Source organism: Pavona decussata, unplaced genomic scaffold (assembly GCF_977016875.1).
Source record: "Pavona decussata unplaced genomic scaffold, jaPavDecu1.1 SCAFFOLD_92, whole genome shotgun sequence".
Lineage (NCBI taxonomy): Eukaryota > Metazoa > Cnidaria > Anthozoa > Scleractinia > Agariciidae > Pavona > Pavona decussata.
Genome location: NW_028145509.1, coordinates 3,753,623 through 3,765,000, shown reverse-complemented (window position 1 = coordinate 3,765,000; position 11,378 = coordinate 3,753,623). Strand labels below are relative to the sequence as shown.

At 36.3% G+C, this 11,378-nt stretch overlaps 1 protein-coding gene across 2 annotated transcripts in view; it reads left to right on the top strand.

The window, feature by feature from the left end:
* The window catches only part of LOC146473934 (forkhead box protein J3-like), an 11,744-nt gene extending 413 nt beyond the window's left edge, over positions 1-11,331 (top strand). The window contains exons 2-6 of one of the 2 annotated variants that reach the window (XR_014866331.1): positions 127-201; positions 318-404; positions 3,935-4,271; positions 5,228-8,111; positions 8,184-11,331. Coding sequence is in view for 1 of the 2 variants with exons in the window: in XM_085117978.1 (XP_084974104.1) it covers positions 127-201; positions 318-404; positions 3,935-4,271; positions 5,228-5,895 (1,167 nt within the window). In the remaining variant the exon portion in view is untranslated. Of the gene's footprint in view, positions 1-126; positions 202-317; positions 405-3,934; positions 4,272-5,227 lie in introns of both variants that reach the window. The other variant, XM_085117978.1, reaches the window with a different exon arrangement.
* Positions 11,332-11,378: the final 47 nt, after the last annotated feature.

Below are 11,378 nucleotides of genomic sequence, written 5' to 3'. Positions count from 1 at the left end.
CACCGAACCTCCAAACGAATTGAATTAAACTTGTAGACTTGAAAGTACTTGCATTAAAGTACGTATATTCGTTTTGAAACTGTTCATCGAAACAGCGGTAACTGGAGATCGTTTTGTTCTTTGCAGAATTCAATTCGGCATAACTTGTCATTAAATAAATGCTTTATGAAAGTACCACGGAGTAAGGACGACCCCGGCAAGGTAAAGCTTTGAAATTTACTTTCATGACTTCTAAATAATCTGTTGCTTTGTAATTTTTTTCCCTTCCTTTTCCGGTCCGTATAACTTGCTCTTGTCTTATTGTCTTACCAATTCAGGGATCGTACTGGGCAATAGATCAGAATCCACAAGACGATAGCGCTCATTCGAGGCAAAACAGGAAACGGCGAACTAGCGATTCTAGGGTAAGATTCAGACAATAAACAACTGCAACTCAATAATCGGGTTAATCCACGCGAAAATGGGTAAAACATGTTTGTACATTGTGATGTGGAAAGCGATAAGCAGTGTTTTAACGTCTGACGAAATCAAAAGCGATATTCGAAGCACATTTGCTGCGTAGTAAAGTTAAGATGCTATATAGCACTTGCACTCAAATATTCCCTTGCATTTATTGCTTACGAAGTGGGAATTGCTTTAGCGGTAAATGTGGCGCCGTCTGGCGCAAAATCTTTGAACAGCATCCTCGCGTTTTTTATGGACTTAGATTAACGAAAACGAAGTTCAGACCTTTGATTTGGGTACTTTGTCAAAATATCATCGTCAACTTTAATGATAATTTGTCAAAATGTCATCATTTTATGCGACGGACACGTTGATTTCACTTGTCTCGAAGTGCATGTGTTATATTAGCTTATAACTGAAGAAAGGTCACTGTTTTGATTGCCGCTTCAAAAATTGATGATAATTTGACAATAATACTTAAGTCTTTACCACAATTTTCCCCTAACCTTCTTAATGAATTCCACTTTATTCAAATTTCGCTTGTGCTTATAATTTTTATTTGTCTTAGAGAGGGTAAAGTTCTCTAGTGTCGTGATCTAAATTTTTGACACTTGAAGCAAAGGGTTCATTACATATCTCCGCCTTCCTTCTTTTACTTTTTTTAATAGCTTTATTATTTTTCTGTAAGAATAATAAATAGTTTTTTCTTACTTGTTATTAGTTCACAGTAAGCTTTCTTCATTATTTATTGATAAAATTCAATAATCAGTGCCAAAAATATGACTGCCAAGATAAAATAATCTGTTTTATTACCCAACTGCACTTAGTATTGTTCGCATAACACACAAGACGAGTATGAATATGCTGGGATATTCGTACAGTTCATTATTTCTACAGTCAAAAACCAGTTTGGTGGTTGTTCATACGGTACAAGACCAGTTTCCTAACGTACATGGACTAATCCAATTTGCCATTTCTTGTAGTTCCCTTAAGTTTGTAAGATAAGGTAACGTTGGAAAATAAATCTCTTTACTGTGTTGTTGTGTAGTATTGCTGTATGTTTTTGCTAACTGTTTGTATTTTGACTGACCCTGTAGGCTTACACAACTCGTAAAAATATACAGTAATACACACCAGAATGTCTAATAAGATTAGATATAGTAATAATAACTTTATTTTATTTAATATGTCTGAATGTACTTAGCTTACAGTTGTAAACTAATTGGACACAGCTGACTACATTTAAATATATTAATAAACAAAATAATGATAATAACAAAATATCTTAATAAAACATGTTCTAGAATAAAATAAAATTTAGAATTATACTAATATTAACAATAAAATGAATCAATTAATTGTGACATCAAAAACATGCCTCACATTTTCCAGATGAAAAAATGTCAAAATTTGGTTTTCTCACATTTTTCTTAAAATTATTAATGAACATCAAATTTCTAATACTTTTGCTAACTTAAGTCCAGAGTACAGATCCAAGAAATCTTAGACTTTGCTTTCCATCTGTTACAGGAGATACATTTATTTGGAGAAATAAGTGAAAGAAATAATCTTGAGTAGTATTACATTGTGGGTAACATCTCTGTTTTGCTGCTTTTCTTTCCTTTTGTTTCTGTTCACAATAATTTATTTTTTCCCATCCAGGATGTTGATCTCAAAATTTATCCTGGAGTTAGACCCCATTCTCTGAACCGTGATCCAAGTCAGCCTATCAGGCCCAAAAAAATTGTCATATCATTTTTTTTAAATTGGTTGGTGGAAACAAACTTGTGCAATGGGTACCACAAAATTTTAAGATTTTAAACATTTCTGTTGTACAAGTTAAAATTTTATCTCTGTTGTCAGAGGAATGTTTTGCACATAAAAGTTCTGAGCTCAATAAGTTACTGTGATTTTTTCATAAAATAGGCTCCAGATCACATATCATTGATCTACCATTTTGCCTTTCTATAACTTAGTTATTTAAATTGAACTAACGCAAGGTCTTTGGCACACAGGCCTTGGGATTTCATGGAAACTATCGTTTCTGGTACTGTGTTGTTGCAGTGCTACAGAAATTGTGGAACCAAAAATCCTTTCCAAAATGTTGAGATGTTCAATGTTGCTAATGAGATTTCATTGGTACAATTTTATTCTGCTCTGAACCTTGAAGAGTATTAAGTCACTCTTTAGTTATGACGATGGTAATATACAGATCAGCTAACTGAAACAGGGTTCGTACAAGTCATGGAAAACCTGGAAAGTCATGAAATTTTGTAATTTCATTCTCCAGGCCTGAAAAGTCATGGATTTTAATTGCGGGTCATGGAAAGTCATTGAGAATTATGTTTATGAAGAAAAATCACCAAGAAAGCATTCTTTTAGGGAATATAAAAGAAGAAGATGAACAATAAAAAAAAATAAAAACGAAAAGGAACCAAGAAACAGATTTTCACTCAGCAGAAATAAACACTGTGAATTTTGACACTGTAAAATGCAAATGCTTTGCCATGGAAAACTGGAAAAGGTCGTGGAAAGTCATGGATTTTTAAAAGCCCCAAAGAGTATGAACCCTGTTTTTTCTCTCATCACTTTGTCTTTCCAAAATAATTTTTACTTGCCCCATTGGAAGAAAGAAAACTGGTTAAATTCTACATAAAATTATAACCCTTTTAGCCCCAATAGTGACCATCACGTAAATTCTCCTTACAAATGTGGCTAATTCATCAAACATACGGGTCATGAGAATTAGGGAAATGATCACCAAAGATGAAATGACTTGATGTATTCTTTTAATGATTACCATAACAAACACATGGACAACAGTGAGAAGAATGTGCCACCTGGTCTTGATGGATTAAATAAATGCAACTCCTTTTCAGTAGTTCATGAACTATTGAACTTTGTTAACATCAGAGCATAAGGTTCGTTTATTTTAACTTAAATCTCCCCTCTCCCCTTTGAAGGCATTTCTTTGGCCTGTGCCCACCCCCTCAAACCCCATAGAGGGCATTGACAACCTTTATATAAAATGTAAGGAAATAACAGTGAAGGAGTCTGTTTTAGTTCACACTGAACAAGTTTCTTGTCACGGTCGACAATAGGAGACTGCAAGTCTAATTTTGTGTTTGTGCTGGGTTGTCTATGCAAATGGATCCGGAACAAATCAAAGTTGGCAGCCATTTTGTTTCTCTGTCGCACAAATTTACCTCATTTTGATGCAAGAATCTGGCCTGATTTTCACATGAAGACATGTCGTCTATCAAATAGGCCATTTTCATGATGGCTTCATCATTTTCCTTATCCCAGTGGACAGCAAAGAACAATAGCTCTAATTAGCATGAGAAAACGAAAGCTAGAAGGATTCTGGTTGTTGTAGTAAAATGACATATTGGCGTGTCGACTGCACTTTTTAATCTGTGATTACTGTTACCAGTTTAATTATAATCTTAACATGTAACTCAAACTCATTGTTTGCTGTTTAACCTTCCAGCTTTCACCTTATGGGCCAGAGGATGGACGTATGTCTCCCATAAGCCCCCAGTCCTCCCCCTGTGGGTCACCAGCATCACCAACACTAGCCTCACTCCAGTCCAGTGGAGGGTATTATGGTTCGTCACCCACGGGGCCAAGTTATATGGGAATGTCACCTGGTGTCTCACCAAACACATCACCTACTGTCACCAGTGTGGGTGGATTTAACATGTCGCAAAACTATGGTGAGCCACCCAGGAAGATTTTCCCAGAAGTGGCATTTGAGGATCTTAGTGCGTCATTCAAAAATCTTTACAGATCTGTGTTTGATGCTTCACAAGGGGGAGAGAATTTTGGTAAGCAAGTGATATTTACAATGAAGTTCATGTTTTGACCTTGATGGTTGATTTTTGATCTTTATGACCAACCTGTTGCATTGATTGATAATAATGTGAATTTCAGTGAATCAAGGCTTGGATGCACGATGCAACATAGCAAACAACAATTCTCTTAACAAAGTTGCATTGCATGTCCATACCTCATCATTGTTTATAATTGCATGTGGTGTATCTTACAACATTTAGGTTGTGTTCAATTGACTGTGTTCCGGTATAAGAGTAAAAGGATTAGCTGTTAGATTTCTCTTTTTAAGTAAATTTGAGAAGACATTTTGTGCACTCTTTCGCTGACACATGATAATGTAAGAGCCATTTTGTACTCCAGTAACCCCAAAAGCCTCTTATGAGGGATTTCTCGTCATCACTGTCTGTATTCCAATTCCAGAATAGGGTCAATCAAACACACTCTTAGTGTGGTGAATATACCTTAAAATTTAGCAATTTTAAAGCATTTCTGTGTGCAATTTTGCAACCTGTGCCTTGGGCTCTATTGGTTTGTTATGTCTAGCTGATATCTCAAAATGGCTTCTACCATGTAAACTGTAATAACTGTTTTCAAGAGTGTCTGGCCCAACATAATTAACAATCCAGTTAGTGCATTGGAATCGGCCCTCACAAATGTTCCATGATGGAATTGGCATAATAGTAGTTGTCAGATGAAGTACTTGGTAAGGATGGGAATCCATTGTCTGGAAGGCAGCTCTCAGTGTAGCCTAGCATAAATGATTGTCTGTAATGTTGGGACATGGTGAGAAGCGTGTTAACCCTTCAGCCCCAAGAGTGACCATGGCTTGAATTTTAGGCAAATTGATTCTCCCAACCCATACCATAAGAAATATATGGAAGACAGTGGGGAGGGTATCTGTGTTGATTTTTGTGGTTAAAGGTAAACATTGAATTGTTGTAAATTACAGGTGGAGGCAGCATGAATGTAGGTTTGTTTGGAAACAGCCAGAACCTCAACACCTCAGCAATGCAAAAGCAACAACAGCATCAACAACAACAGCAACAGCAGCAGCAACAACACCTGCAGCAGCAGCAGCAACAACAACAACAGCAACAGAACAGCATCATGCAAAACATGGAACATCTCTTAGAAAGTCTGAACACAGGAAGCTTTCAGAACTTTGACTTGAGCACATGGCAAGGCTTCATGGACAGCATGAAGACAGCCGATTTACAGAACATGGGCTTGGACCAAAATCAGTGGCAGGATTTTGCTTTTTCATTTAGTCAATACCTTCATCAGCAAGGCATTCTTCCTGATGCAAACCCTGCAGTACGTGGTGTTAGCCCATCTTCGTCCAATAACAGCAACATAATGGGGAGTCCCCAAGGAATACTGCAAGTAAGCAATCACCAATTTGCGTCAACTGGCTCCCCATTGCAGGGCTCGCAACAGAGCTACAGCAGTTCAGCAAGTTACAGCGGCAGCTCAGTGCATTCTATACCCGGAATCAAAGTCACGTCAGTTAATCAACCAACCATGGTTCCAATGAACCAACCTACGATGGTTGGAGGAAGGGCGGGTGGAATGGATGAGGATGACGATGAGGAATTTGATTGGGATTCATTACTCTAGACACAGTTGGAATGACTTGTAACAACTCTCTGATTTTAATTATCTGGGGATGGGAGGGACGAGATAGACAGATAGACAAGTCTGGGACTTCAAGACATGCATTGACTAGACATAATTTGACATGTACATAACATGTATTGTGAGGTAAATGTATTTAAATGCGGCAGGGGTAGCAAGCTTAGATGGGACTAGCCCTTGACCCCTAGCCCCAATATAATAGTGACACTTGATCAGACAAACTGGTCATGAAATAATCACCACAGATATGTGTAAAATACTGTGATGTTTAAACAATTCTCCCAACTAGTAGCATACAAAATATTTCTAGGACAGTACGGAGAATATAAATGTTGATATATTGGGGCTTAGAGGGTGAACTACCAAGCTGTTGCCAAGATACAAAATTGAAAAAGATGACATTTTCTTGCATGAATTTTGAGCAGTAAACTTGTTTCTTGTAAGGTTTTTGGTATACTCAAAGAGGCCAGAAGTTAACTTCTGTTGCCTGTATGATTTCTCACTTGATCTGTATCTTCTTTGCATGTACATTTTGGTGGGACAAGGCAAACTTTAATGAGACCATTAATTGCCTGCCGTTTCAATAGTATTTCAGAACAAACTTTGCACTTACCACTTTATTTTAGTTGCCAAAATCATACTAAAAGATGTCATATTAAACAACTAGAAAAGTCAGTTTTATGAAGGACTTTCTATTCCAGACAAAGATTTTAAGAAAGCTCTATGTTCAATAATAATCAAATTCCCAAAGTTAATTTTACAAAAGAGATCACAGCAACAGCATTGTAGTTCCACCACAAGTTTAAAACGTGTACCTTAAGAAAAGATCCTATTCTTTGCAGTCAGAGGAACAAAAGTTGTTATTTTTATCTTAGAAGTTCTTATGTGTACATATACTTTTATTCAGAGGGTTGGGGGGTGGGGGCACACATTCAAGAACATTTAAGTGGAATGTAAACTCCTAAATTAGTGTGCTGTGTTAGTGACTTAAATGTTGCCAGGTAACAGAACACAAGTTGTCATGACAACTAGTAACACAGTCTTTTTCCGACTGAACAGAAAAAATGGAAAACTGTTTGACTATTACTGAAATGATTAATATAGTCAAGAAAAAAGAACAACATTTTTGTTGTTCAGTAAAACAAATGCTAACACATTGCATTTATCAGCACAGGCACATCATTATTCCATCCATAGCACTAGCAAAAAAAAAATATTAATATTATTTGAATAAAAAGACTAGGTAACTTTTGATAAGTTTCTCTTTCTTGTACTGGTAGTCTTTGTAAGACGATGCGCTTAGTTTGTACTGTGCAACTGCTGTAACTGTGGTCACGCCACCTTGTTGCATTCTAAAACAGGCAACGCATGAATTTACTACTGTCTTTATACATGGTAGAAACTGCAGAACTTTACAGGAAGGAACTGCATCATGGCCTTTCACACTTTAGGATTTCATCCACAGACTGAAAACTTGAAACCAGCATAATAAACAGTACCACAGGAAAGTACTGTTCAAGACTCTTCATTTGAATCAATTACATGCAGGGATTTTATCCACAGACTCAAAAATAATATTGAAGCCACCTTATAAAGCACCAAAGGAATCTAACATTCAAAAACTCATCTAACTTTAGGATTTCATTGTTGGTGTCACGTACAGGAAAGGATAGTTTAATAGCTTTCATGAATCGTCACATTTCAGGGTTTCATCCATAGACTCAAAAGTTTGAAACACACTGTTTGATAGCTTTCATGGAAAAACTTAAGCCATGTTTCAACTTGAGGATTAAATCTGTGTCAAAACATTTTTCAGTGTTTGTGGAATGTGAAAAAAAAAACCAGTTCACTGATGGAGAAAAAAGTATTCTGAAGCATTCTGTGTTCACCAATTCAAAACAGTGTTTGTTGTTTTTTCTGATTATTTCTGGTTGTTGGCCACAGTTAGAGTAGTAACACCTCTTCTTCTGAGGCATTCCATTGGAACAAAGTAAGAATTTTATAATATTATAATATATTGGAGTTTGTGTGGTAATAAGGACCTGTAATCGGACTCTATATTCACTTTGCTCTCTAAAGCACAGAAAGAATTTGGTCTAATCATGGGTTAGAGCTTATTTCATAAGTAGGCAATTTTTTCTTGCAACTTGGCTTACAATTTTGTTGCAACACAAGTTACACGAAACATTTTGTACAGTGTAACATACCCAAAAATGAACATGTCTCAACATTTTTGTTGCGAGAAAGTGTTGCATGGATTAAAACTCTAGCCAAAGTAGACTGACCCTGTCCTGCTTTGACATAAAACATTGTAAGACATGTTCATTTCAGGGCATGTTACACTATGTAATGTTCTTTGCAACTTGTCTCACAATGTTGCAACGAATTGTGAGAGAATTAAAGTTGTGAGAAAAATTCTGTAGTGTAACATACTGGCTTCTGTCCAGATCATGGTTTGTTTTGTGAATAATTTAATGTTTGTACATATTACTTGCACATTTATTTTCTCCACTGTTTCATACATTGATACTTTTCACGGTGTAAAGTTTGACAAACTGGTGAAGGTTTTCCATCAAATGACAATAGGAAAATGTTTAAAGAAAACCAACTCAGGTTCTTTCCTGCCAGTAGAGTTTCCTTTTCTGTTGTTTTTTTTGTGTGAGGGAGAATTTAGGAGTCTCTGCTCTGACTGGTAATGGTGCCTATTCAGTTTGGATTTAGCACAGCTTTAGAAGTGCGCAAACAACTTTAGGACATGGATGGTAGATGATACTGCCATGATAATATTCACCAGTGGTGAAATTATATAGTGTGTCATCACTGTGCCTCAAATGATATGCATACCAAATAATTCATGGCAGCTGGTTTCATAAACTGGTTCATTTTGTCCATAAAAACATTGTGGATGGCGATTAGGTCGAACATTGTTTCAAGTCAGATCCAATTCTCCTTTTCTTCCAGCTCAAAGTAAAACAGAAAGAAGCTACTGTGAGCAGGGAATTTGATGCCTTAATGCTAAATTTCCCAATAGTGATCAGCATCAACTTTCTCCCATTAGTATTGCTGCTAATTCAAACGCTCAGGTCATGGGAATAAAGACTGATCACCAAAGTTAAATTGTCTCCAGCTGATATTTATGCAAATTCTCCCAACTAGTAATATAAGAAATACACTAACAACAGTTAGGAGAATATGCATGTTATTGGGGCTCAAAGGGTTATTAAATAAGTGAATACGAGTTGGTTTTGTAGAACTTATCCTTGAATTCTAATTTAATAGGTGAATAATAAGTATTCAGACTGAGACGTTCACATTTTAGTATCTCATACTGTAACATAGACTCGTCACCAGCTTTTTCCTGGGGAAATGAGGCTGCAATTCTCCCCAGCACCCTGAGAGTGGAGGAAATTAAGCCTAACTGTAAGGCAGTGATGAAGAACTAAATGAGTACCATGTCATGCTTCTATATTTTTGGATATTTCTTATTCTTTCTTTTGGCCTCCATGGAAAGAGCTACAATAGCCAGTTGAAAAATGGACCATATTCTTATTTACGCACCAGTATTAAACAGAAAGTAGATTACAATGGAGGCTTTTTTGAAAAGAAAATATCCATGGTATTTACCCATTAACTCCCAAGTCTTTTTTCCAAAGCTTGCAGGCAAATATTATTGAAGGAGGCAATAAGTGACAGATTGAAAGTGGCAGATGCTTCCATTCTCCTGGGCCTGGTTGTTTTAAAGCCAATAATTTTAACAGTAATCCATGATGACAAGTGAACCGAGGCAAGAGAGAGGCATAAGTTGACCTTATGCTGCATAGCCCACTGACTGGGTTCAAAATAGTTGTTGAATATTTTGCAATAGTAAATTCAATGTAGTCTTGTCCAAGTTAAGGAGTACAAAGACCCTGGGGGGGGGGGGGGGGGTACTCAACAGAATTTTTTTTTTCAGATGTCCAGACTAAAATGGTTTAAATCCAAACCCTATTTCAGATCATATTTAATTTTCATACCTGGCCTCTAGAATCTATACCATTTTCAGATTTTTCAGACCAAAATGGTTAAAATTCCATACTCTATTACAGACCAAAACAGTAAAAAAAAAAAAAACCATGGGTACCTTTGGGGCAACAGCTTATATAGGGGATGACCCTCCCCCCAAGGAATCAAGGAGTCAAACCTCCCAAACACACCAGAGGCCAGTTTCTTGAAAGTCCTAATACCTTCGTTGGCCAGCGATAAGTATGAAATCCTCCTTTTGCCACAGAACCTCTAATTTCTTCGGATGGTGCCTACTTATTCAAAACTATTTTTGCGCTGTTTATGACTGTAGGAGAAGAAGATATTAGCAAATGTTATTGAAATCCAAAATGAAAGTTAGGGGTACTGTAGCCACGCATTTTTCAAACTTAAGATAATCAAGCTTCAAATTTATCAGGAAAAAAAAGCCATACATTGTTATTTATTTTAAAGCTCTTAGAATATTGTTGCTTATAAATAATTTTCTCTGAAAAATGCATGTTTCTCCCAATTTACTTTTTCCATTTCAGTAGCCCTTGTCATGATTTGCTTTCCCGCATTTATAGTCGTAAACCATACAAAAATACCTCTGTATTAACAGGCACCGTCCATAAAGTTTGATTGCTGCTAAATTCTCTAATTCTTTTTGCAAGCTTGGTAGTTATGTTTGTAGAAATATTATAAAAAAAAAAATCTGTTGATTAACATTGTGCAAATGACAAGTTTTTGGACCCTTCTGACTTTTCAAAGGGTTCACTTCTAGAAATGTAGTTTTTGGGGGGTCAAATTACTGTGAACTTTCATAAGTGAGCTTCAGTAGAACTCGTATTTCTAAAGTTACTGTAACTGTTGTGGTACTTTAATTTCTTTTTCTTTCTAGCAGACCACAAGTATCGGGTCAATAATACAGCATATTTTCCTTCAAATTACATTTACGACAGTATTTTTAGAAATTTTACTCACTGGAAAGATTGTAATAGCTTTTCCACAGAAGATAGTGAAATGTCAATCTATATTGAAAAAGGTTTGTCTCTGGTTGATTGTTCCCTTAGCTTGTGAAAACCTAAGGTATTATTTTGAGGTAACTTGCAATTGTGCATCTAGCTTAACATGAAAAGATTTGGGAACAGCAGGGGTCAGGAGAGGAAAATATTTTAGGACATAAAAATGTGGCTTAGATTTTGTGCTGACTTGACGGATGGTCATGATTTGGCCAAAGAGAAGGTATTTAAGTTTTAATTTACTTTTACCCACACACTGGGTGGAAACTAGACTTTGATTTTGAGACACACTCGGAGGAAACTAAGTATATTTTTTCATAATATTTTTTGTAACATAGAACTTGGTGTGGTGGTTGCCAACTTCTAGGCCAATAAATTTTGACTATAAATGAGAAAACTGGCGAAATAAATCATGTCTGAACAAGAACCAGCCCCGCCCCAGGG